At 51.3% G+C, this 26,672-nt stretch overlaps 2 protein-coding genes and 1 long non-coding RNA gene across 7 annotated transcripts; 2 read left to right on the forward strand and 1 right to left on the reverse strand.

Moving 5' to 3' along the window:
• Positions 1–1,830: 1,830 nt before the first annotated feature.
• PCK2 (phosphoenolpyruvate carboxykinase 2, mitochondrial) lies at positions 1,831–10,833 on the forward strand. The gene is made up of 10 exons (XM_059372947.1): positions 1,831–2,089; positions 4,110–4,355; positions 4,801–4,985; positions 5,072–5,275; positions 5,630–5,817; positions 6,095–6,257; positions 6,488–6,706; positions 8,800–8,937; positions 9,630–9,725; positions 10,172–10,833. The coding sequence occupies exons 1-10, from the start codon at positions 2,061–2,063 to the stop codon at positions 10,624–10,626; spliced, it is 1,923 nt and encodes a 640-aa protein (XP_059228930.1). The 5' UTR covers positions 1,831–2,060; the 3' UTR covers positions 10,627–10,833.
• Positions 10,634–18,577, reverse strand: LOC131999829 (uncharacterized). 2 transcript variants are annotated; one of them, XR_009399120.1, is made up of 2 exons: positions 18,476–18,577; positions 10,634–13,449 (listed from the first exon to the last, which is right to left on the reverse strand). It is a non-coding gene; the product is annotated as an uncharacterized LOC131999829 (long non-coding RNA). The 2 variants fall into 2 exon arrangements; XR_009399119.1 differs by having other exon boundaries at positions 10,634–15,687.
• Positions 18,578–18,668: 91 nt separating this feature from the next.
• Positions 18,669–26,629, forward strand: DCAF11 (DDB1 and CUL4 associated factor 11). 4 transcript variants are annotated; one of them, XM_059372950.1, is made up of 15 exons: positions 18,673–18,829; positions 19,480–19,636; positions 20,561–20,688; positions 20,912–21,039; positions 21,317–21,381; positions 21,691–21,791; positions 22,022–22,168; positions 22,372–22,426; positions 22,765–22,833; positions 23,193–23,250; positions 23,351–23,536; positions 23,983–24,136; positions 24,545–24,697; positions 25,557–25,663; positions 25,758–26,629. In XM_059372950.1, the coding sequence occupies exons 1-15, from the start codon at positions 18,724–18,726 to the stop codon at positions 25,890–25,892; spliced, it is 1,749 nt and encodes a 582-aa protein (XP_059228933.1). In that variant the 5' UTR covers positions 18,673–18,723; the 3' UTR covers positions 25,893–26,629. The 4 variants fall into 4 exon arrangements, 3 of the variants coding, with proteins under 3 accessions (XP_059228933.1, XP_059228932.1, XP_059228934.1); XM_059372949.1 differs by having other exon boundaries at positions 18,674–18,829; positions 19,453–19,636; XM_059372951.1 differs by lacking the exon at positions 18,673–18,829 and adding an exon at positions 19,114–19,189 and having other exon boundaries at positions 19,292–19,659.
• The last annotated feature ends 43 nt before the right edge of the window (positions 26,630–26,672 follow it).

A 26,672-nucleotide genomic window follows, 5' to 3' on the forward strand; every position in this document is an offset into this window, starting at 1 on the left:
AGAAGCGTCTTGGAAGATATCACCCAAAGCCAGGTGAGAGGTAAGCCCTGAACTAAGGCAGTGGCCGTGGCAATAGACAGAGATCTGAGAGCTGATTAGAAAGTACAAATCCAAAGTTCCTGGTGTCTGACTAGGGAAGAGAAGCCAGGAATAGCCTAGACTTATTCAGGTTCCTCCGGGGCAACTGCTTAGAGGCTGGTGCCTTTCACTGAGATGGGGAACCATGAGAGCAGGCACAGGATTATGGAAGAGATGATGACCTTCGGTAGATCCATACTGCCTCCAGCATGCACACCTTTAGGCCTAAAAGGTGGTGAAAGAGGCAGCTGTTCAAAGTGGAGTAGGTGTGGACAGAGCTTGGATAGAGGGACTGGAGGAAAGAATCCCAAATATATACCCATGAGGTTGAGTCCAGGATGGGGGCTGGGTGAAGAGATAGCCAACAGCAAGCCCAAGGCTGGAGGCCAGCTCTCCTTGTCCCAATTTGTCCTAGCACAGAACTCTGAGAAACCTGAGAATCAGCATCGTTTCTGTTGCAAATGGCAGAAATCCACTGACAATTAGCTTGATCAAGAGAAGAAATTTGTTGACTCTTATAACCGAAATCAGGGAACTGTAGCTCTCCATCCCTCTGCTCTGCTTCCTCCAGGCTGGCTTCCATGTAGGGCTGGTTCCTGCTTTGCAGTGCCAAGCTGACACCCAGCAGCTCTGGGTTTATACCCTACCAGTTCAGCAACCCCAGCAGAAAGAGAGCCCATTTTGAAAGTTTACACAAAAAGCCCCCAAGAGGGACCTCATGTCCATCCTGAACATTCCCAATCATTGTGGCCAAAGTGAGGGACGTACAAATTGGCCGAACTGAGAGCCTACCCGCAGGAGACCCATCTGATCACATGGACTGAGGAGGTAGTTCCCCAAAGAAACGTCAGGGTGCCACTACCAGAAAGGTGTGTCAATGCTGGGCAGGTGCCTGCCATAGACATGTTTGAGTTGGAGGCCCTATGGCGTTTGGGATGACACCCGGTGGTCTCAAGTTGCAGAGAGATATCTGGATGGAGATATAACTTGAGAAATTATCTGAGGACTTTTACGTGGTGGTTGGGTGGGACAAGTTAGTTCTCCAGGGTAATGTGGCAAGAACAGCGAGGGAAGGGGCGCCTGGGTGGCTCAGTGGGTTAAGCCACTGCCTTCGGCTCAGGTCATGATCTCAGGGTCCTGGGATCGAGCCCCGCATCGGGCTCTCTGCTCGGCAGGGAGCCTGCTTCCACCTCTCTCTCTGCCTGCCTCTCTGCCTACTTGTGATCTCTCTCTGTCAAATAAATAAATAAAATCTTTAAAAAAAAAAAAAGAACAGCGAGGGAAGAGGCCCAAAGGAAAGACTCTGGTGGTGGACAGGCACCACCATTTCATAGGGAGGCAGAAGAGAGTCCTCATCAGGAGCAGAAGTAACAGGGATGTGGGAGTTGGGGACCAAGGGAACCTTAGCCCTGGGGCCCTGGAAAACAGAAAAGTCTGGGTCTCAGAGTGGTCATTCCCCAGGAAAAGGGAAAAGACAATGTCCAACCCCCGGTTTCTGGACTTCCAGTCTCCACGGGCCCCTGCCCTGGCCTCGCCCCTCGTTTCTGGCTTGTTTGACACCCCAGTGCCTCCCACTCCCTATCTCTCAGGAGCAAGAGTCCTCAAAGTTACATCATGTGCAGGGGACCGGGCGGGGCGGGGGGGAGGGGGGAGATGCCTCGCGGAGGCGGGGAGCCGAGGGGACCTAGCTGCCCAATGGGAGAAACGGGTTTAGGGACTAGGATGCGGGGCGGGGGGCGGTGCCTGGGCGGGCCTGGGGCCTGGAGCCCGGGAACACGCGGAGCCTGCCGAATGGCAAGGCGGAGAGAGGGTCGCCCCGGCCCTGCTAGGTTCCGCCCCCGCACCCTCCCGCCCGCCTCCTTTTTAAGCGCCTCCCGCCCAGCCTTCGCTCCCACTCGCTGCGCTCCCTTCTTCCCCGCCTTCCGTATCTCCCCGGCTCTGCTCGGTTCTCTTGGCCACCCTGCAGCCCCCGCCCAGGTGCCATGGCCGCTGTATATCGCCCCGGCCTGCGGTGAGTGAGCCCCAGCCCGGGGCCGACCCGCACCTTCCGCCGCGCTCGCCCCCCGGGACTGCCAGGGGCGCTCTCCTGCCCGCCCGCCTCCGCCTGCTTTCCTAGTGGAGGAGGCGGCGGGCCGGGGGCGAATGTTTCTCGAACCCTGGCCTCTCGGGCCGGGCGTCTCGCGGGAGATCTGGGGCGGCCTCTGCCGATCTGGGTCTCTCCGCTTCCGTCACCTCCTCCCCCTCCCTGCTTTGCTGGTCTCTGACCGCGCGATCTCGACCTGCCACTCTCAGAACTTCCTCCCCTTCCTCGCTCGCCCCCGCAGAGCCCTGTCTCCTCGTCTCTTCCTTTCCCTTGCAGATGTAACCCTTGTGCCTCAGTTGCGTTCAGAAGCGGTAGGGCCCCGGGGTCAAGGGTGCATGAACTCCTGGGGGATTGAGCTCAGAGCTCCCCAAAGAAGGTAGAAGGTAAACCTTTATTTTCCGGGCTCCGGAAAACTGGAACCTGGAGGGAAGCCCGGTGTAGCCCGGGACCTGGGGCTAGGGGAAGGAGGGAATCAGGGTGGAAGAGGTGAACAAGTTGCCTTCAATTCTGATGTGGCTGGCTTCAGCCCCTGTCCAGGACCGGAGTCCCTAGGCCCTTCTTTTCCACAGCTTCCTGTCTTTCTTCTGTAGCCTCCCTTCTCAGGATTTGTCACAAAGTCTGAGCTGACCCCATATCTCTCCCACAGCTGGTTCCACTTTGCCAGCCCTGGGGGTGGTCTCTGGAGCAGAGGAAAAGGAGAAGGTCCCATTTAGGGGACTGGACGGGAGTGGGGGAGCATCACCAGGGACTTCCTGAACCAGGCCCCCTCGGGGGAGAAGCTCTCCCCAAGACTGGGTGCCTTTCAAATTAATGTTCAGGAGTCCTCTTCCTCTGCCCCTGTGGCCACACTGGGTATCCATCCCTCTTTCTCTTTTGGAAGCCAGGCTCCAGCTCCCACCTCCGTGGTCTGAGGGTTCTCCTTTCCCCGGGCTTACAGCCTCTGAGTTCAAGCTTTTTGCAGTCTGATGTTCCCCAGCTACTGCTAACACCCAAAGCTCTCTTGGCATGTGACCTCTAGGGGGAGGGACAGTGGCATGCAGTCTAAAGTGTGGAGCAGTTTTGGTGGGCAAGGCCCTGGCATAGGAGGAGGGCAGCTTCCCCTTCTTGGCCTTTGCTCTCTCTGGGTCACTCCACCCTGGGTCCAGGCCAATCAGAGCAACCCTGCTTTCCCTCTCCCAGGAGTTTGAAGGGACAGACAACAGGGACCCTGCCCTCCGGGCAATGGGCATGAACCCCTGCCAGTGACATTCTGCAACAATCAGCCTTCAACCCAGTTCAAAGATACCTACCTAATGGCAACATCTTACGAAACCCTTGTTGGCCCAGGTGGGCAGCCCTGGCTCTGATGCCTGGAATCCCAGTATCCAGTTACCCACTCTCTGTGTAAGAGTCCTAATCTAGAAACCTGGGACCGTCCCATCTCAAAGACTGGGTCCTTTGCTGAGGCTTTCACAGTCTTACAGCATACACATTGGAAGAAAAAAAAGAAAAACAGCTGCTTTTTTTTTAACCTATGAAAACTATGCTTGAAAGGGGAAGAACAAGATGAGAGCTTCAAATACCAGACACATGAAGCTGTCAGCAGGGCACAGCTTATCGACCCTGGGCCACAGGGCACCTCGTCATTTCCAGCATAAATCAGACACAATTATACATGGGTATGGGCTTAGCCTGTAGTAACATCAACATGCCTCCGCATAAACCCCACATAGGCCAGCATGTGCCTGTATGCTCACTGGGCAACACCTGTCCCTCACCGAGACTCATGAAGGCCACGAGATACATGTACCGAACCCATCCCACACACCTATTCCAAGCTGCACTTCTGGCCTGCGCCCAGACCCACTCTAGCGCACTCCCTGGCAGCCCCCAAGTTTCCCGTCCCCTTGACTTGCCCATCTGCCAGGAGAACACCCCACTCATTCCCTATCTGTTCCTCGTCTTACAGGCTTAGCTGGCCTGGGCTGAGCCCCTGGGGCTGGTCCTCATGGCGGAGCATGCAGACCTTGCGAGTACTCAGTGGAGATCTGGGCCAGCTGCCTGCTGGGGTACGAGACTTTGTGGAGCGCAGTGCCCGCCTCTGCCAACCAGACAGCATCCACATCTGTGACGGCACCGAGGCTGAGAACACTGCCACACTGGCGCTCCTAGAAAAGCAGGGACTCATCCGAAAGCTCCCCAAGTACAACAACTGGTATGCCCTGAGCCCCATAACCATGAGACGGGGGTAGCTGCTTGAACTGGGTCTCTGTGGATTTAGCAAGACAAAAATCAAATTTAACGAGACCATCCCAATGGAAGGAGCAAGAATGGGACCTTTGGGGGAAACAGAATCAGGAATTAATGGGACTGATCTATATTTTTATGTTAAGGAGAGAAGCTTATATAAGTAAAAACCTTTGCCTTTTTTCTTTCCTTTCCCAAGTTTAGAGAGTTTTTGCCAAGAGCCTTTAGAAGGCTAGGCCAAGGGACCTAGCCCCTTAGATGGGACAAAATCTGAAGGAGGCCACTGAGGTGCAGACGATGGGAAGAAATCAGGCCCACAGAAGACCTAGAGTCAAAGTTGGACCAGAAAGTTTGGGTCTGGGGATGAGGGAGATCTCCTGGCCACATCTTCCTGATAACCCCTTCTCCCCCAGCTGGCTGGCCCGCACGGACCCCAAGGATGTGGCACGAGTAGAGAGCAAGACGGTGATTGTAACTCCTTCTCAACGGGACACAGTGCCCCTCCCCGCTGGTGGGGCCCGTGGGCAACTAGGCAACTGGATGTCCCCAGCTGAGTTCCAGCAAGCTGTGGATGAGAGGTTTCCGGGCTGCATGCAGGGTAACCGGGGCAGGGACACAGAACCAGGGACGCCGAAAGTATGAGCAGGTTAGAACCCCTCATCCAGGTGGCCTTTTCCTCCACAGGCCGGACCATGTATGTGCTTCCGTTCAGCATGGGTCCTGTGGGCTCCCCACTGTCCCGCATCGGAGTGCAGCTTACTGACTCAGCCTACGTGGTAGCGAGCATGCGTATTATGACCCGGCTGGGGATACCTGTGCTTCGGGCCCTGGGAGATGGTGACTTTGTCAAGTGTCTGCACTCTGTGGGCCAACCCCTGACTGGACAAGGTAAGCGCCTGCCGTGCCTAGGGGAGAACATAGACCTGCTTGCCCTCAGAGGGAACCCCAAATTCTACCCATCCTCATTAGTGAAACACCTAAGTCCCAAAACCCAGGGCAGCAGTCTGGGCTGGGGGCAATGCTATATTGGCAGAGCAGTTTGCACAAGATTGAGAAAAGTCATTTGTCCCAGAACAGGGACATGGGAGCCAATGGCTGTTAGGAGGTGGGGAGCCTTAGCCACTCATTGGCACCACCACTACTCCTAAGTGTCTCTCCTGCCAGCTCTGATCCTTCCAGCCCCTAATACCCCAGTTCCTGATGCCCCTGCCAATAGTCAGCCCATGACCCCATTGTCCCCAGGGGAGCCGGTGAGCCAGTGGCCATGCAACCCAGAGAAGACCCTGATTGGCCATGTGCCTGACCAGCGGGAGATCGTCTCCTTCGGCAGCGGCTATGGCGGCAACTCCTTGCTGGGCAAGAAGTGCTTTGCCCTCCGCATCGCCTCTCGGCTGGCCCGGGATGAGGGCTGGCTGGCAGAGCATATGCTGGTGAGGGCCTGGTGAGGATCCCAGCAGCCTTGGGGAGCAGGGTGAGGGCGGGGCCTGGTCTCACCTCCCCACTGCCAGTTGCCAAGCGGTGGGCAGGGACTCTGCCCCAGTGACTGAAGCTCTGACTTGCCACCACCCTAGCCCTGTGGCGAGGCGTTGGCACCTGTTTCGTGAATAAACATTTGTCCTCCCTGTTAATCCGTAACTGTCCTTTCTGTGCAGACCATAACTGACCTTTGGTGACTTCTTCCTTGTTCCCTCTCTCCTCAACACACAGATCCTGGGTATCACCAGCCCCACAGGGAAGAAGCGCTACGTGGCGGCCGCCTTCCCCAGTGCCTGCGGCAAGACTAACCTGGCCATGATGCGGCCAGCGCTGCCGGGCTGGAAGGTGGAGTGTGTGGGGGATGACATCGCCTGGATGAGATTTGACAGTGATGGTGAGAGGCCCTTGGCATCATACTCTCGGTTCTGGCTTTTACTAGACTATAGGAGTCTCCCCTCCACTGCTCCTGGGGGACCTGCCCTGTATCTCCTAGCAGTCTAGCCACCCTAGAGACAAAAAAATCCTTCCCCATTAGATACAGGGAGGAGGAGCAGAATAGAATCTTCCATGGCTGCACCTCTCACCTCTTCCCGGTTGGCCCTTTTCTGTCACTTCTCCTAACAGGTCGACTCCGGGCCATCAACCCTGAGAATGGCTTCTTTGGGGTGGCCCCTGGCACCTCTGCCACCACCAATCCCAATGCCATGGCCACAATCCAGAGTAACACTCTTTTCACCAATGTGGCTGAGACCAGCGATGGTGGAGTGTACTGGGAGGGCATTGACCAGCCTCTTCCACCTGGTGTCACCGTGACCTCCTGGCTGGGCAGACCCTGGAAACCCGGTATGTGGGGTGGGGGAGCATCCCCAGGCTCATAACCTTGAGGATATAAAAGCCTTCTCCACAACCTGCAGCCATCCTCCAGGACCTCTGAGAGGCACAGGAAGTTATGAATAGTCCCAGTTTCCAGGCCCAAGCAAGATCTGAGGTCAAGTCCCAAGTTCGCCAAGTGCGGGCTTTGGGTCTGACTCAGTTGCTTGCCCTCCACAGTTACATAGAGGTGGTTCCCAAAGTAGCTATCTCATAAGGCTGCTGGAGGGCTGATTAGTACATGCAAAGGCTTTAGCGCAGTGCCAAATACATAGCAAATATTCCATAAAAATAAGCTGGGTTTTTTGTTTTTGGGGTTTTTTTTAAAGAAAAGGTGAGGACTGTTTTAAAAGTTTTTCACAAGGAATTGGGCTCAAAGCACAGTCCATAAAGTTTGACCCGTTAAGAAGGAGGGAGCCTGCCCCTCCCCCTGCCACTTGGCTTCCACCATCCCCTGTATAATAACCATTGTCTAAGGGTCAGTGTTGGGGCTCCTGGGTGGCTCAGTCAGTTAAGTGGCCTTGATTTTCAGGTGGCTCAGCCAGTTAAGTGACTCTTGATTTCAGCTCAGGTCATGATCTTGGAGTTGTGAGATGACACCCCTGTTGGCTCCCTGCTCGGGGAGTCTGCTTGAGATATTCTCTCTCCCTTCCCCTCTGCTCCCCTCTAAAATAATAAATAAATCTTGTTGAAAAATAATAATAAAGGTCAGTGTTGTTAGCCTCACCCTTCCCGGTCCTCCTAACAGGTCCTCCTAACACACACACACACACACACCCATCAGCCCTCCAGGCAAAATCAGACCCGCTCTTTAGCATCTTCTAAAAGCTATTTCTCAAGCCTGTCATTGCCCCTGGCGCTTGGCAGCTCTGTTCCTCCCCCACCCCTGCACTCTGGACCTTCTTCAGTCGGAAAGCCCTGAGATCTAGGGTTGGCAGCAAAGAGGGGCATCCTGGGGACGGCATGCTTGTGGTCGCTAAGCCAGCATTCATGTTTTCCCCAGACTGGCTGAGCGTGCCTCCCTCCTTATCTAATCACCCCTCACTTTCTCCTCCACCATCATTGAGTCCACCGTGGCCTCCCCAGCCAACTAAGAAACCCAAGAAATGTTCCTACTTCCCCTCAGGCTCATTCCCCAACCCTTTCATCATCTCTAGCTTCAGGCATATAACTAGGGTGTGTTGTGCCCAGCTGCAATTCCCGGAATAATACCCTGCCCCAGGGACCTGAATTGGGGGTCATGGAAGTGCAAGAGGCTCTTACACATTGGAACTGGGGGTGGGGAAGGGGACACAGTGGTGGGGGTGGGGGGAATGGTTTGAAAACTCCCTTGACCAGCACCCTCCAGCAGAGAGGACACCATGTCCCTTCGGGGTCCTATGGTGGTGCCTTATACACGTGCCACTGACTTGTTCCCATCCCTTCTCCAGGGTAACTGACAGGCCAGATGACCTGCGCCCCTCAGGTTAGGCCTGCCCAGGTTATGTCTGACTTCCAGCCCTGTCACTCCATCTGGGTCTGCACTGATCCAGGGAAATCACCAGCATTCTGCTAGCTTCCAGATCAGTTCCTGTTTACATTTTGAATTCCTCAGAAGATCCTATCTTCCCTTATTTGCTGATGGAAAGTCAGTTGTCTGAAATACCGATTGGATAGTCTCATTTTTTTCCTTTAGGTGTGTTTGAGTGTTTCTTAAAATAATAATCCCAAAAATAAAGAAATCATTTCTGGGATAAATTTTCTGTTCTAACCTTTTGCCAACATCTAAGCCCATTCTCTTGAGCGCTGGTCAGTGCCAAGTAGCTATAGCTTGGCATAGACAGTGGGATCTTGGTAAACCCCAATTCCTTACCCATTCTTTCTCACATAGTTTGGCTTCAGCACTGTTATTGATAAATAACCTGATCTTTTGGGGAAGATGTCCTGGCTCCCTTCTCCCTGCTTCTCACCACCCAAGGTTGCAGGGCATTGATGACGCAAACAAATTTTGCAAGAGTGCATGCAAAAGCGTGCAGAGGGAGGGGATAAATCCTTGGAAGTGACAGTAGTTGTCTTTTCCCTGCCAGGGGACAAGGAGCCCTGTGCCCATCCCAACTCTCGCTTTTGTGCCCCGGCTCGCCAGTGCCCCATCATGGACCCAGCCTGGGAGGCCCCTGAGGGTGTCCCCATTGATGCCATCATCTTTGGAGGCCGCAGACCCAAAGGTAAGCATGCCTTCTCAGTAAAGGGCTTGGCTCTCTCAGGGCCCACTTCCCTCTTGTACTTAGGAGCCTCAGCCTGGGGGCACCTGGGTGGCTCAGTAGGTTAAAGCCTGTGCCTTCGGCTCAGGTCATGATCCCAGGGTCCTGGGATGGAGCCCCACATCAGGGCTCTCGGCTTATCAGGGAGCCTGCTTCCTCCTCTCTCTGCCTGCCTCTCTGCCAACTTGTGATCTGTCTGTCAAATAAAGAAATAAAATCTTTAAAAAAAAAAAAAAAAAAAAAGGCTTCAACCTGGATTGCCAGCTGTGGCTCTCTGTCTCTAGAGCTCTTCCTGGAGAATTCAAAATTAGGGGGAAGCGGGGCACCTGGGTGGCTCAGTGGGTTAAGGCCTCTGCCTTCGGCTCGGGTCATGATCCCAGGGTCCTGGGATCAAACCCCACATTGGGCTCTCTGCTCAGCAGGGAGCCTTACTTTCCTCTCTCTCTCTGCCTGCCTCTCTGCCTACTTGTGATCTCTGTCTGTCAAATAAATAAATAAAATCTTTGAAAAAAAAAAATTTAGGGGGAAGCATGGGATTTGAAAATGGGAAAGCAGAAGTCCTAGGAGAGTGAGACCAGGAGTCAAGATCACCAGAGGGGATGAAGTGAGGGTCCAAAGAGAAAAGTTGCCTGTGACCCTGGTCACTTGTGTTCTAGGAGTACCCCTGGTATATGAGGCCTTCAGCTGGCGCCATGGAGTGTTTGTGGGCAGTGCCATGCGCTCGGAGTCCACTGCCGCAGCTGAACACAAAGGTCAGTGCCCTCCCTGTGCCCCTCTCCTGTGTACCCACATCACTGCTCCTCTCCCTTCCTGAGGCAGGCCTTCCTCCTGCCTGCCCTCCCCATGTGTCTCTTGTCCCAATCTCTTCTCTTCACCCTATTCTGAGGAAGATTCCAGAACCACCAAAGTTTAACCACTCCCTCCAGCCGGTGGCAGGGTGCCTTTTGTCTTCTCCAGTAAGGAGGAAGAGTCCTGGGGTGCCTGGGTGGCTCAGTGGGTTAAAGCCTCTGCCTTCAGCTCAGGTCATGATTCCAGTGTCCTGGGATCAAGCCCCCTATCAGGCTCTCTGCTCAGCAGGGAGCCTGCTTCCCTTCCGCTCTCTGCCTACTTGTGATTTCTGTCAGTCAAATAAATAAAATCTTTTTAAAAAAAAAAAAAAAAAAGGAAGAGTCTTGACCCTTCTTGCTTCCCTCCCCAGGGAAGGTCATCATGCACGACCCCTTTGCCATGCGGCCCTTTTTTGGCTACAACTTCGGGCGCTACCTAGAACACTGGCTGAGCATGGAGGAGCGCAAGGGGGCCCGGCTGCCCCGCATCTTCCACGTCAACTGGTTCCGGCGGGATGAGGCGGGCCGCTTCCTGTGGCCAGGCTTTGGAGAGAATGCTCGGGTGCTGGACTGGATCTGCCGGCGGCTAGAGGGAGAGGACAGTGCTCGAGAGACGCCCATCGGGCTGGTGCCAAAGGAAGGCGCCTTGGATCTCAAGGGCCTAGGAGCCATAGACACCACCCAGCTATTCTCGCTCCCCAAGGACTTCTGGGAACAAGAGGTTCGTGACATTCGGAGCTACCTGACAGAGCAGGTCAATCAGGATCTGCCCAAGGAGGTGTTGGCTGAACTGGAGGCCCTGGAGGGACGTGTGCACAGAATGTGACCTGAGGCTCCAAGCTAGCAAGAGAGCACAGCCCCCTCCATCCCACCCCACCATATCCCCCATCTAGGGATAGGAGAGCAAAACGGGCTTGGAGAAAATATGAGCAATTTGATACAACCAACATGTGAGTGCCATGAGACCAGGCCATAGACCTTCTCCGACACTCTGTCCATTAATAAGAAATGCTCGTTCATTTTCCACAACGTTCATGCTGTTTTTCATTCCTGCCAGTCTTCATGGGCTTTTAACACCAATTTCACAGTCTTCTTCCTGCAGCCCTCCAGGCAGCCAGCACTCCAGTGCAGTCTGGCCTGGCACAGCCTGGTGAGAGCCAGGATCTCACTCCCAGGCAGCCCTGCCACTGAGCCCACAGCAGTAGGTATTGCTGGGAGAAGGCACATCAATTCTGTGTCCCAAGGTCTTAAAAAGATGGGGGCCTCTGCGGGCCACTCAATAGAACTTCCAGGCCTAAAATTCCTGATCTCCCACTTGGAGACGCAGAAGCCTCTCAAACCCCGTGCTCCAGGGAAGTGATTCCATTGCCCATTGTCAGATCTGTTCTTCCTCCTGCCTGACCTAAAATTGGGACTCTAAAAGCATTCATGAAAGCTTATTCAATATTAAGACAGCTAACTCTTAGAGTGCCTCCTGTGTGCTAAGTACTGTTCTGGGCATGTTACAAAACAATGCTTTGAAGCAAATGCCATATTACAGATGAAACAAAGGCACAAAGAGGTCAAGTAATTGCCCAAGCCCACAGAGCAAACAGTCGAGCCAAGGGTAAACGGTAACTGTGGACACATCTCTCATAGCAGCGTAGAACTGTACAGCTATAAGGCCTTTAGATGTCCCCTGTTCCATGCTTCTTGAACTTCATAGTGCATATGAATCACCTGGTGATCTGGATAAAATGCTCATTCAGCAAGTCTGGAGTGGCCAGAAGGTTCCGTTTCTCTTTCAAGCTCCTAATTGATGCTGATGCTGCTGGACCGGGGACCATCATTTAAGTGGCAAGGCCTTGACCTAAATCCTCAGAAATCAGCTTTAGAGGGGAAACCACAAAGAGAGCAACGATCCTCCCTAAATCAGGGCTGTTGACTGAGGGAAAGCTTTGCCTCTGATCTGAATCAGGCTGAGGGAATATAAAAACCGAGGTTGGCAGGTTTAAGTCTGCACCCAGAAAATGAGGATAAACTTTAACAAGTAAGATGGGATTACTGGGACTGCCTCAAAAGAAAACACTGGAGGAGGAAACACCAACGGTTTCATAGAGAACAGCCAATAACTAGCTACACACAACGTGTGGGCAGAAAAGAATCTAAGGTCAGAGTGGACCAAGTGCTAAAACAGCAATGGAGTCTGTTGTACTTAAAATTATATAGCCAAGTCCTCTGCTTCAGGAACAGCATGTGATAAGTGAGAATAGGATCAGAGGCAGCATAACACAGATGTTGGCCACACAGTAGGGTCGGGCCTGAGGTTCCTCTGAGTATCGTCATCTGTAAAATGGGGGTGTGCTGCACCTCAGTGTTGTTAGGAAGATTAAAAGGGTCAGTGAAACCAGGCACTCAGAACTATGCCTGGCAGGGGTAACCATTGACTCTTTTAGCAGCTCTCACCGTTCTACTCTATATTGATTGCAGGAGGCCTTATAAGCCTATATCATAAATTCCTGACTCTACAGATTAAGAGGAAAATGAACAATGTCAATAAAATTTAGGGGAGAAAAAAATAGGTTTGGAAATAAGTCCTTCCGGGAAAGAGGCGGGGACCTGGGGTTCCAGGCCTCTCCTGGTATCTAAGTGCTCAGTGATGTGAAGGTATGAGCCTTGAACATGATTTTGGTGATTAGAATAAAATTGGGCTGCATGCCCTACAGAGATACATGATAAAACAGAATTAACACATTTTAATTAACCTTTCTATTTTAAATCATTTTAAGTAATTTCTATACCCAATGTGGGGCTTGAACTCATAACCCTCAGATCAAGAGTTGCATACTCTTCTGAGCCAGACAAGAGTGCCATACCTTTTTATTTTAAAATAAAACACAGGTACAGAAAACCATGAAAAAACAGAAGTATAGTTTAATAAACTAACAGAAAATGAATACCCTTTAGACCATCACCCAAAGAAAGAAGCAGAACTTTGAAGACATCCAAAGCTCCCCCACCACCCCACTGTGTTCTTCATCTTCATGACAGCCTGTCCCTCCTGGCATAAGTGGATACTATGGTGCATGATAAGCATGTCCTTTAATTGTGTTTTTGTAGTTTTATCACCCAAATGTGGATCTTTGGCCATTATAGTTAAGCTTCGCCCATTTTTAAGAATCTCCTATGCCTCTAAAGTCTCAGTCTATAGGTTCCCTCTCCATTCCTTTCTTTTCCCTCAATTTAACCATTGAAGCATCCAAACCTAGATGCTCCATGCCTAGATTCATTAATTTACTAGGGATTTCAAACAGCCATATCCAAACTCTGTCATAATAGTTGGAATGGTTATACGAAAAGACATCCCTTTGGGGGTGCCTGGATGGCTCAGATGGTTAATTAAGTGTCTGCCTTCTGCTCAGGTCATGACCTCCAGGTCCTAGGGCTCTGGGCTCAGCGGGGACGCTGCTTCTTGCTCTGCTTCTTCCTGTTCCTGCACGCGCACAATTTCTCTCTCTCTCTCAAATGAATAAAAAAAAAAAGAAGAAGAAGACATCCCTTCGTTTTCTGTTTCATTATTGTCAGGTACAGTTTATAGAAAAACAGCATGATAATGGATTCTTTTCCTATGTTTACCATCTTCAATATGATGATTTGGTTTCCTATCATCCTGCAAAAGGTAAACAATTAGTTACCCACATACACCGTTATGAACTCATGGATTTAAACATACTTAATGTTTATTGAATTATCCTTTTAATGCTCAAATTGTCCCAACTTTGGCTGTGAGAACTTGGCTCCTGAGTCCTTTTGGCATTATCCTGATAGTGTTTGCTGGTTTCTTGCTATCTGGTAAGCTAAGTTGTTCCAGATTCATCTTGTACATTTCCTGCCCCAGACCTGGAATCAGCCATTTCTTCAAACTTTGGTTGCTTTTCATGGAAAATGGTATTTTAAGATCTAAGTGGTAGGAGTATACATTGCTACTGGATTGGTCCCTTGTTTCTAGATCTTTTCAATGGGTAAGGATAGTAAATAACTTCAGGAGTTCATACTGACAGCTCCTACTCAAATTCCCGGCTAAAGGGTTTTTAAGTTCTTCTGTATCACATCTGTACTTCCTATCTGCCACGAAAAAATTCTGGTTCTCAAGGACACAGGCCATGAGAGTATTAGAAATCCCGTAATTACTCAGTTGCTTTACAGTCAACAGATTTTCAGTCCTAGGTAAATTAGCATACTTCCCCCTTTCCTTCTGCCCAGGGTGCTACAAGAAGATAAACACTTGTCATCAGTCACTTCGGAAGACAGAACTTTCCCTTGTTTAGCCCAGAACTGGACATGTGTTGGAGAAGCTCTGTGCAGTCGCCAGGCTCCAAGGTGGGGTGGGGAAGAGGTAGGAGAGGGTTAGCCAGAAAAGAGGAGGAAAAAAAAAAAGTGTTCTCCTCTCCTCTCTAGCCTAGCCCGCCCTCTAGTGGGAATGCTGATGAGGAGGAAACAGCCAGAGTCAGGTCAGACAGAATTCTAGTCAACTAGCTGACATTTACTTAGCAATCACTAGAACAGGACCTAAAATGGGTGCAAAAGGTAGAAAAGCTCTCTGTAGCTTTAAGTGGCTTCAAGTGTAGCTGAGAAAAACAGAAGCTGCCCAAATGAGAAGCACTGTACAAAATGCACCAAGCAACAAGCCAACCTTCAAAGTCATGACAGGGAAGGTCAATAGTTTCTCAAAATGACTTAATTATTATTATTTTAAAAGAAATGCTATTTTCTTTCAATGGAACACATCCTCTTTAAATGTATATGAGTATTTATATCTTAGGATAAGAAATAACTCATATACATTTAAAGAGGATTTTAGGAGCCTCTAGGTGGCTCAAGTCATGATCCCAGGGTCCTGGATCTGAGCCCTGCTCAGCAGGGGGAATCTGCTTCTCCCTCTCCTCCTGCCCATGCTCATGTGTACTCTCACTTACTCTCTCTCTGTCAAATAAATAAATAAAAACTTTTTTTTAAAGATTCTATTTATTTATTTGAGAGAGAGAGATCACAAGCAGGCAAAGCAGCAGGCAGAGAGAGAGGGGAAGCAGGCTCAGATGTGGGGCTCAATCCCCGGACCCTGAGATCATGACCTGAGCCAAAGGCAGAGGCTTAACCCACTGAGCCACCCAGGTGCCCCTCAAATAAATAAATAAAATCTTTTAAAAAATAAAATGAAAAGAATTATAAGTCACAGGTGACAAGTTCATAAGCTTAAAAATCTTTTACATACAAAAATCAATCAGTGGACCCAGAAATAAAATTGTATACTCTTTAGCATTTGACTTAATGTTAAGATTCATTTTCATCATAAAATTTCATATTTTTTAAAAATATTCACCACGGGGGCGCCTGGGTGGCTCAGTGGGTTAAAGCCTCTGCCTTCAGCTCAGGTCATGATCTCAGGGTCCTGGGATCGAGCCCCGCATCAGGCTCTCTGCTCAGCGGGAAGCCTGCTTCCCCTCTCCCTCTCTGCCTGCCTCTCTGCCTACTTGTGATCTCTCTCTCTGTGTCAAATAAATAAATAAAATCTTAAAAAAAAATATTCACCATGACTTTTAATGTTTTATTTAATGACATATATACACAAATTCTGTATTTCAAAGGCCTGACTTTCTATTTCAGTTTTAAACTGGATGTATAAGTGCTAAAGAAGAGAGGATGCTAAGGAAAAGAGGAAAGAGGAAATCAAAAAATGCATTATTGGGATGCCTGGGTGGCTCAGTTGGCTAAGCAGCTGCCTTCGGCGCAGGTCATGATCCCGGCGTCCTCAGAATGAGTCCCGCATGGGGCTCCTTGCTCGGCAGGGAGCCTGCTTCTCCCTCTGCCTTGGCCTGCCATTCTGTCTGCCTGTGCTCGCTCTCTCTCTCTGGCAAACAAATAAAATCTTTTTAAAAAAATGCATTATTAAAAAAAAAGAATTTAGGAGATGAATGTAACAGAAGTTTTTGTTTCTTTTTTGTGGAACTCAAAGTACTCAAAATACATTAATTTTGTCCATGCTATACCTTTGTATATTTGGTGCTCTGTTCATACTATACTTTTGTCATTAGTTCATGCAATTTTATTTTTTGTTTTTTATTTTATTTCCCCATTTTATTATTTAATGATATAATTAACCTGGATACTTTTAGACCTTTTTTTTTTTTTTAAAGATTTTATTTATTTATTAGAGAGAGAGACAGTGAGAGAGAGCATGAGCGAGGAGGTCAGAGGGAGAAGCAGACTCCCCATGGAGCTGGGAGCCCGATGCGGGACTCGATCCCAGGACTCCGGGATCATGACCTGAGCCTAAGGCAGTCGTCCAACCAACTGAGCCACCCAGGCGTCCCACTTTTAGACCTTTTTAATGGGGAATTGAAACCATATTATTTTTGCATCCATCACAACATGCCACCAGAAGAACTGACTCTTTTTAAAAACCTACCAATGAGGGGCGCCTGGGTGGCTCAGTGGTTAAAGCCTCTGCCTTCGGCTCTGGTCGTGATCCCGGGGTTCTGGGATCGGGTCCTGGGATTGAGCCCCATATCGGGCTCTTTGCTCGGCGGGGAGCCTGCTTCCTCCTCTCTCTCTGCCTGCCTCTGCCTACTTGTAATCTCTGTCAAGTAAATAAATGAAAAAAATCTTTAAAAAAAAACCCTACCCATGAAACTTGCACAATTTCCCATGCCATAAAAAAAGAAGACTGCGGGGCATCTGGGTGGCTCAGTGGGTTGGGCCGCTGCCTTCGGTCGGGTCGTGGTCTCAGAGTCCTGGGATGGAGTCCCGCATCGGGCTCTCTGCTCGGCAGGTGGCCTGCTTCCCTTCCTCTCTCTCTGCCTGCCTCTCTGCCTACTTGTGATCTCTCTCTGTCAAATAAATAAATAAAATCTTTAAAAAAAAAAAAAGAAGAAGACTGCATCATTCTGATATGTTTGTCTTCCATATGAACCATAATTTATTTAACCAATATCCTCCTGTATTGTAGTATATTGGGCCCATTTGTTTCCAGTGTTTTACTCTTATCACTAATTGCTAGGTTGAACATAAATCTTAAGGCTAGATTTAGTATATAGGTTCCAGCTAGATTCCTGGAAGTGGTACCACTGGATCATGAGGGAGTCCACTGATAGAGACAAAGTTTCCCCCAGATAAGAAATTCTCCTGGGAAGGTGTAAAGGTAAAAACAGCACAGAATTATGGGCATATTTACTTGGCAGAAGTAACATAAAATGAAGCTGATAAAAAAAAAAAAAATAGAAGACCAGGTTAGGAAGTCTGTATTTTAAACAATAAACAAGAATGAACCACTTGTAGGTTAACTAAATGCGGTTGGGGAAAAATCTTTCCAGCAGATCAACTAGGAGAGGGAAGAAGTAATGAAAATTTGATTTTGGGTAGTGACAGTGAAAACAACTTCAACTAATTAGCTAAAAAATCTATAAGACTTGAACTATATCTAAAGGGCAAACAGGAGGGAAAGATTTTGTTTGTTTTAATGATTTCAGATTTTCCAGGGTGGATAACCCGGAAACCACAGAATCCTAAGGTCTCAACAAATGTCACAGGGAAATTGACTGTAAGTTACCTGACCATTAGAGGTGGGTGACCGGCAGAACAGACTACATAATTAATAGAGCCCAGAGCAAGATGAAAATGCCGGGTGCTGGTTCAAACACTAAGAATTTCAGACAGCGACAGCAGGACAGTAAACCAAGCACGGGGGCCCTTCTAATCGTAGAGCCCTATACAGATCCCACGCCCATATGCAGACGCCTCTACTGACCAGAGACGATAAGCTCGACTCTCGGAGTCTGAAGACCAAGAAGCGCCCCGCTCTGACTACACCCTCGCCCTCCCAGGGACAGTGAGCGATAGGAGGGCCCACGAGATCTAAGAACCCTCGCACCCATCCCTGACCTCAGGGGGCCCCTGGGAGAGCTCGCAACACTTCTAAGGGAGTGTGGACTGGAGGAGCTGAGGTGCAGCTTGGACCCAGGGCCTTTGCACCCGGCGCGGCGAGGTCACTCGACCTCCAGCCTTGGAGAGGATACCGAGACGTGGCAAGTCCCGGCCTTGGACTCAGCGGGTTATTCATAAACCCGGAGGACAAGGTAGGAGGCGGCACTAGTGCACTCCCAGTGTAAGGTGCGGAGAGATGAGAGGCCCGCCGGAGACCGAGGGCCTAGGGAAGGTCTGCAAATCCTGGAGAGCGCAGGGGCGTTAAGGACAGCAGACGGAACCGGAAAGGCCCCTAAAGACACTGCGAGTATTAGGGAGCGTCTGCAAAGACCCCGGAGGGAATCCAAATGTCATCTAAAAAGTTGCCAAAGACGCTGAGGGGTGGTCTAGAAAGGACAATCCCCACAAAACTGGGCTTCCGGAAGCTAAACCCGGAAGGGAGGGTGTGGAGCACTGCCCATCTGTGACGTGTAAACACCCTAAAGGCGCCGGTCACCCCTTAGGGCCCGACCGGCAGAAGCTGCAACCAGCAAAAAAAGAAAAAAAAGAAGGCTGAAGCCGGGGGGCGGAGGGTTAGGAGAAAGGGAAGCCCTTAGAGATCGTCTGGAAATTGCGAAGCCAAAATAACTTGAGGAGCCGACAGCAAATTGTATCCTTCGCTAAAGACACCTCCAGGTAGCGAACCACCAATTTCTTTTGTAAGCTCCGCCCCTCACCTATTAAGCGTAGTTCCGTTGTCCCTGATTCAGGAAGCTGCCGGTTCCCCATTTACTCCTCCCAAGTGTGAGCAAACGCCCCTCCTCGGTCGCGCGCTTTCTCCTCCCCTCCCATCCCTCACGCACTTTCTCCCGCCCATCTGTCAATCACTGTGCTCAGCTGTCCAGTTAGCGGGCCAAGGGGGCGGAGTTGTCAGAGGGGCAACGCGTGACGTCTGCAGTCCTCCGGCCGGGAAGCCAGGAGATGCATGACGAAGGAGGCGCGTGACGGAGGAGCGGTTGGCCAGCGCTGCGGCCTCCGTCGGTGTAAACAAGGCCTCGCGCCGCTGCGGGTCCTGCGACCGCTCCTGGCTGGTGGGTGGTCTCGCGCGGGGCAGTAACCGCCGGCTTCAGTGGGAGGGGCTTCTCGGCTTCCTCCCTGCCTCCCCCACTTGGCGTACACACCCCCGGCACACCACGTGGGCGTGGGGCGAGATAGGAGGGGGTGTTAGGCCGAATTCTAACCTCATTGGTTGTCGCTGCTGCCGGCTTTCTCAAAGGAGTGCTCTGATTGGTCGGTAAGGGGGGGCGTCGGGGGGTCTCAGAGCCCTAAGGCTTCTGATTGGTTAGGTAAGATAAGCTAATGAGGCGCTTTCTTCCGCGAGGGGTTTTGATTGGCCGGCCAGAGAGGTTACCTGGGAATTCACCCACCCACCCCTCCAGGGACTTTGATAGGTGAGTTTGAGGTAGAAAACTGAGAAATTCCTCTTCAAAGGATTCTTATTGGGGAGCTAGGGTAGCGCCCTAGGCTTCACTCTGATTTTTTTTGCTTCACAGGATTGGGGAAGGTTTGTGTTCCTGAAGCCTTGGGAGTTGTCAAAGGCTACAGTGAAGGGATTTCAGTCCCTAAGAAGGGTCGCACTCTTAGAAATAGCTACCGCTCTATCTTGGGAGCCCCTGGTGTTTCTAGAGCAGGCTTTGCTTTCACCAAACCCAAGGAGGTGACAGGAGGAGTCCCTGCACAGGACCTAATGATGCTGTGACCAGAAGATGGGATCACGGAACAGCAGCAGTGCAGGAACTGGGTCCGGAGACCCCTCCGAGGGCTTGCCCCGAAGAGGGGCTAGCCTACGTCGGAGCGAGGAAGAAGAAGAGGAGGATGAAGATGTGGATCTGGCCCAGGTACTGGCCTATCTCCTCCGCAGGTAACTTACCCTCTGATGTGTCCCCACCAGGGACCACCACAGTCCCTTGGTCCCAACTCCAAGCAGGGAGGTTACAGAGGCTAGGGAATGGGATTAGCTCAAACCAGCTGTTCTGTTTGAACTTCCCGTCTGGACACTTGTGGCACTCAGCTCAGAACCCAATAAGAGTAGTTCTTAATTAGGGAGGGTCACGAAGACAATTCGCTTTTGTGTTTGTGTTTAGGGGGGCCGCCTCTCTAGCTAAAACTATGCAAGTGTAATCTATTTCCCAAGTAAGTAAAAAAATAAAAACGCTACCCTGATGGAAAAGGCGTAATGTGAGGGGTAAAGAGAAGAGCTGGGGAGGTGGGTGTTGAACTTAGGAGAAGTTAGGGACATGTGATATGAGGCCATGTGGATTTACTTGAAAAACAAGTTTAAATTAACCTAACTCTAATCCTGTTCTTGAGGAAAGAATGCTTTGAGGAAAGTGACCACCACCGGTAATTGACTGGAAAGGTGTGCCACTTGGCTCTGTTTCCCAGCTGTGGCTCCTGGGGGAGAAGACAAGCCTGGGAATCCCTTCAGAATACTGTGTTCTGTGCCAGACTCCTCAGGCAGAGGCTCGGAAGGAAATGCTCTCAGGAATTTTAGCTCTCTAGGAAGTCAGCTGAGTAGGTCTGTCAACCTCCATGGAATGTTGGGGTTCTCTACTCCTGCTGTAAGCATGAAGATTCATTTCCTACCGTGTCTTTTAGGAGACTGAAAATAACAGCCAAAGTCTAGTCACCTGCAAACTTCAAAACAGAGACAGTATGAGGGTTTGAGTAGCAGGTGGTCTAAGATCTCAATAGCCATTGACTCTGAATTTGGTTGGTTTGGGGAAGGGATCCTCCCTTTTATCATGGGCATCTCTCCACAGAGGCCAAGTGAGGTTGGTGCAGGGCGGTGGTGCAGCAAATTTACAGCTCATCCAGGCCCTCTCGGACTCGGAGGAAGAGCATGACAGTGCTTGGGATGGTCGTCTTGGGGACCGATACAACCCACCCGGTAAGAGGAAAGGCCAATTGAGACCTTAACATTCGAAGACTTTCATTGGAAAACCCTTTTTCTGTTTTATTGCAAGAACAGTAGGTGAAGTGGAAAGAAGATGAGATAATTCAGGGAATGAGAGCGTCTTTGCAGCCCCAGTCTCTTCAGCTGCATCGAGTGGGCTGGAGCACAGTTCTGGGGCTGGAAGACCTAGGGCGGAACTTCTGCTTGGTACTCACAGTGGATGCAACCCCTGACACCCGGGAGCTGGAGTGCAATGAGATCAAGACCCAAGTGGAGTTGGCCACAGGGCAGCTGGGGCTTAGGCGGGCAGCCCAGGAGCACAGCTTTCCTCAGATGCTGCATCAGGTAGGCCTCTCCACCTCCAACTAGCCTGGCAGCAAGCCTCTCGAGGTAGCCAGAAGTTCTGCCTACCCCAGAGGAGAGGGAAGTAAGCCCTCCAAGGAAGCCTCGAGTGCTGGAGCTGGAGAGTGCTTAGCCAGCCTGCATTGGAGTTTGGTGGGACTTACTAGTGCGTGGGGTGTCCATTTCTGTAGCAAGAGCACTATCTTTGTAGGAGGGGGCTTGGTGCGGCTGAAGTGGCCCTCTGTTTCTGCTAGCATTATTCCCCAATCCCTTCCTTTAGAGAGAACGGGGCCTCTGCCACCGGGGAAGCTTCTCCCTTGGAGAACGGTCTCGAATGATGTCTCAGTGAGTATGGGGCTTGGTGGAGAAACTCTAAGGGCCAGATAGGTCTTATCCCCTAAACTTTGAAGGGACAGGTGTTAGAGGATCCTCAGAGATATTGAAGTTAGGTCGAATGGGGTCGAAGCTTGAGAGCAAACAAACTGGAAGAGTATAGAAATTGAGAGGATTGAATGAATGAAAGAGAAGGGATCATACCCCAGCCAAAAGGGAAGTCCGCCCTTGCACTCACACCCAGTTCTGTTAGGATTCTGCTAACCAGGACCAACTTCACCCTCAGCTCCCTTTACCTTCACTTTCCCTCTGCTTTCCCAGCTTCCTACCCAATGATCTGGGCTTCACTGATACCTACTCTCAGAAGGCTTTCTGCGGCATCTACAGCAAAGATGGTCAGATCTTCATGTCTGCTTGCCAAGGTACCAGACCCTGGTCCTACCAAGTGCCGTGGCACAAGGAACATACCCCCTGACTGAGGCTAGAAAGCTCCAGATCCAGGGAACTCAGACCCTGGGTTAGGGATGCTTAGCCAGAACATGTTTCCCATGATCAAGGGAAGATTCCACAGACGTACAGTGGAAGCGAGGTCAGATCTAGAGAGGCTGCAAGGAGGGGGTTCCCTAATTCTTCCCGATCCCCATTTACCCAGACCAAACAATCCGACTGTACGACTGCCGGTATGGCCGCTTCCATAAATTCAAGAGCATCAAGGCCCGGGACGTAGGCTGGAGCGTCTTGGATGTGGCCTTCACCCCTGATGGGAACCACTTCCTATACTCCAGCTGGTCTGATTACAGTGAGTATGCCCCAGACTTCCATTGGGAAGACCCCAGGTCTCCAAATGCCCATGTGCTCTGTGCCCAGACTCTGTGCCTTCTCCTGGGAAGATCACCTTCAGGGTCCGACACCCTCACCCTTTGTTCCATCTCCTGCCCAGCTCCACTTCTGCCCTCCTTCCCCCAGCCCTGAAAGATTTCTTGTTTCTCTTGCCTCTCTTAGTTCATATCTGCAACATCTACGGGGAGGGAGACACACACACTGCCCTGGACCTAAGGTACTGCCCGTCAGAAACTTCTCAGGGAAGGCTCCTGGAGGCGCAGACCTCTTGAACTGGAACCCCTGCTTAGAGGGAAAAGGACACTGGTTGCAAGTGTCTCTGTGTGGATTCCTGGGAGGGAAGCACCCATCCTTGTCAGCCAGAGGACCAGGGTAAAATAGGTGGTTGTAGGATTATTTCAGGGTGCTCACGGAGGGGATCCACGTTCTGGGATGTGTTGGCAAGACTTCATTTTCCCCTCTGGAGTATGCCTTACAACCCTCGTCTAATTCTGTGTAGAGGCACAGAGGCTGAGAGAGGTCCCCTTGACCTGGCTCCCCCTTTGCTCTTTTCAGGCCAGATGAACGTCGCTTTGCAGTCTTTTCCATTGCTGTCTCCTCCGATGGACGGGAAGTCCTAGGAGGGTGAGTATGGTAGGGGATGGAGCCCTTGATCCGTGAGCTAGGAGTTCTCCCAGAGACCCGCTCTGCTCCTGCAGAGACTGTACTGGACACTGCTATCCAGGCAGCTACAGAGAACAGCCAGCCCTTTCCCAAGGTCAGCGATTACAAGCTACTTCACCTCTTGATCACTCTTTCCTCAGCACAAGATGGAAGGTCTCAAACATCCTTGCAGACATAGCTAACTTTTGTCTCGCCTCCTGCATAAAAGGAGACCAGGGCTTGCCCCTCAGCGAGACTTTGCAACAGGGACTGTCCAGAGTGCACGTAGCACTCATTCTCTCAGTTCCGGCTCCAGACCCCTCTCACCCCTTCCCTTTCAGGGCCAATGATGGCTGTCTCTATGTCTTTGATCGAGAACAGAACCGGCGCACCCTTCAGGTATTGCTTCTGAGACTTAGAGCCTCTGCCTCCTGGTCCGTGGCCTAGGAGAAGACCTAGAGAGAGAGGTCCTAGGCATTCTGGCTTCCTGCTTCCCTAGATTGAGTCCCATGAGGATGACGTGAATGCAGTGGCCTTTGCTGACATAAGCTCCCAGATCTTGTTCTCTGGGGGTGATGATGCCATCTGCAAAGTGTGGGATCGACGCACCATGCGGGAGGATGACCCCAAGCCCGTGGGTGCACTGGCTGGACACCAGGATGGCATCACCTTCATTGACAGCAAGGTGGGCTGGGAAGCAGACCTGCATGGCCAGGTTACAGTCGTCCAGGAGTCTGTCAAGGGTTCTGGGTGTGGGAAGTCCCCAAGCTCCTTATTCAGGTTTGCAAGAGCTGGAGTTTAGGGAAGGGGCTTAAGTCTGGGAACAGGAGATCCTTCTGTATTCACAAGGCCTCAAGGAGCAGGGCAGGGCTTTCTGTAGAAGGAAAGACGATTAATCCAGGATTGACTAGGAGGCCCAGCCAGTGCCCTGGGCAAAGACGGGGAAACCTAGCCAGAGGGTTGGTTCTATGGTAGAAAACCAGTGGCAAGCTCGCCTGGATGAAGAAAGAGGCAAGCTAGGTCAAAAGACTGGCATTCTTACCCCTCACCTGGAGAAGCAAACCTAGATGGACAGACACCGGTGTTTGCAAGCTCTAACATACCCCTGGGTATCCATCTGGGGATTCACAGGGTGATGCCCGCTATCTCATCTCCAACTCCAAAGACCAGACCATCAAGCTCTGGGACATCCGACGCTTTTCTAGTCGGGAAGGCATGGAGGCCTCGAGGCAGGCTGCCACACAGCAAAACTGGGACTACCGCTGGCAGCAGGTGCCCAAAAAAGGTGAGCAGAGAAAGTGGAACCTGAGATCTGGAGAGTAAAGAGTTGGGGGTGGCAGCTTACATAGCTAACCCCTGATAAGGCCTAGCCTGGACACAGTGGATATGACTGTAGCCTGGGGGTCTCCACCTGCCGCTGCACCCCCTCACCAGGCGTTAACCCTTCGTTTGTATAGTGGTGGGGAAAGTGGGTGGTTCCTAGGGCTGGGTGCCGGGGATCACTCAGAACCAAGATGAAAGTGTTTCAGTATCTTCACAACCAGCAGAGCCATCTTGGGGAATATAAAGTGGGGAAAGAGCCACTCACTGGGGATTGAAAAGGTGGTCGGTGAGCATTAGTCTTTGCTCAGGACTAATGGTATAGGAGAGTCCAGGCTCCCTAACCCAGGGCTCTCTGTGCATTGTTACCCAGCCTGGCGAAAACTGAAGCTCCCAGGAGACAGCTCCTTGATGACCTACCGGGGCCATGGGGTGCTTCACACCCTCATCCGCTGCCGATTCTCCCCCACCCATAGCACTGGTCAGCGGTTCATCTACAGTGGCTGCTCCACTGGCAAAGTGGTCGGTAAGGATCATGTCAGAACAGGGGGCCCAGGAACAGGCACAAGTGTTTCTCTGGCGTTCTACCTCTAACCACCAGAGACTGCCTTAAAAATCCCATTGGTGACTATGAGTGGCATTTAATTGAGCTCACAGCAGATTGGGCTTCAACAGAGAAATAGAAAACCTGGTATTCATGAGCATTTTAAATTAAGAAAGGGAACCTAGAATCCTAGTCAGTAAATATAATAGCTTACGAGAAATGCACTTCACTCTGTTTTATAGTCAGTCAAGGAAGGAAAGAGATGGCAGATGAAAGGTAAAGGGGGACAGGAACAAAAGGACAGCAGCTCCAAGTAAAGGACGTGCGGCCGGTAAAGCAGGAGGTGTGTACAGAAAGACACACAAACACACCTCCGGCCATAAGGAGCTTCAGCTGGTGCGGTACCTAGGGGGGCACCCGGATAGAGCCCCCCTCCAGAGAGAAAGATGCACCCCCGTCGTGATGAGGAAGAGCAGGTTTAGACCTCTCAGACAGCCCATTGTTCACTTCTGCTATGCCTTCCGTGTCTTGTGGCTTTCTCCAAAAACCGACGTAAAGACCTTTAAAGCCACATATCGTTTTCTTAGCTGTAGATCCTGTGATGTTTAGCTAAGGGCCAGGAAGAGGTACCCAAGCTCTGCTAGACCGCACACTCAGTGCGAGGTAGGGAGAAAGGGAACAGAAACTGAGGAATTAGAGCATCTTCTGGTGGGGGCTTTGCTCCCCTGCAAAAGTGGGGAAGTTGCTTGAGAGGCAGGTAAGCAGTGCGGCTCTGGAACCGCAAGGGGTGCTTGGAAGGTCCTCTGGCTGTCCCTTCTCCACTCTGGCTTTCCCTGGGCAGTGTACGACCTCCTCAGCGGCCACATCGTGAAGAAGCTGACCAACCACAAGGCCTGTGTGCGTGATGTCAGTTGGCACCCCTTTGAGGAAAAGATCGTCAGCAGTTCGGTGAGGTCGTAGTGGGTGGGGGGACCAGCACGTTTCTGGGACCCAGACTCAGGAGGGGCAGCACCCCTGACTACTTGCTGCCTTCGGCCCGCAGTGGGATGGGAACCTGCGTCTATGGCAGTACCGCCAGGCTGAGTACTTTCAGGACGACCTGCCAGAGGCTGAGGAACCGCCCGGCGCCTCTTCCCCCGTGCCCCACCCCTCTTCGGCCTTTTCCTCACCCCAGTAGATCTGCTTTCCAGCCCCATCCACGGATGAGCCTCTGACAAGCTCTCTGCCTCTTCCTGCCTTTCTCCCTTCTGGGAGATCTTCGGGGAATCACTGGCATTGGATGGGGAGACGCACAAGCCCTGGCTTTGGGGCCCTTGCTGAGCCCTGGAAGATCCTCACTGCGGGGCAAAGTGGTTTCCTTGTGTGCTCACACCAGTTTGGCTTGTTTCTCTATCTCTGGCCAGAGTCCAGCAGAACTGCCATTATCTGAGGTATGGCCCTTGGCAGCAGGAGAACTGTCCCAAGTGTTTTTAATCATGTTTGGATGTTAAGTGTTAGCTCCTAGAGTAGATGCCTGGGGTCAGGTCTGAACTGAGCTGTCAGCCGGGCCCATTGCCCTGGCCTTCCTGTTGAGGATGAGACTGGCCAGTCAGCAGACCAGGTGTTCTGGCCATTCTTCTAGAGGTCCTGAAGGCTAGAGCTCTAGCCTTTTTGGGTAGGGTGGAATGAGTAAGGCATGTCCTCAGCAACCTCCTGGGGTGGGGAATTATGTCTTCTCCCTCTTTGTCTGAGTCTTTGAGGTGGGACAGGCTGTAGTGTGAGAGGTTCCACGTGGCTCCACACAGGGCAGACCCTCCCCTCCCAGACTGTTCCATCATGCTGGAGGCCAGCAGCTTCAAGGAGGGATGTTGAAGTAGGACTCCTTCGTCCTCTCACTGGTTTTGGCTCCCTCAATAAATTCTCTGTGGGAACCGGGCTCAGTGTCTGTCTCTCTCTCTCTTTTTCCTGTCTGAGGGCT

The sequence above is a fragment of the Mustela nigripes genome, chromosome 13 (assembly GCF_022355385.1).
Source record: "Mustela nigripes isolate SB6536 chromosome 13, MUSNIG.SB6536, whole genome shotgun sequence".
NCBI lineage: Eukaryota > Metazoa > Chordata > Mammalia > Carnivora > Mustelidae > Mustela > Mustela nigripes.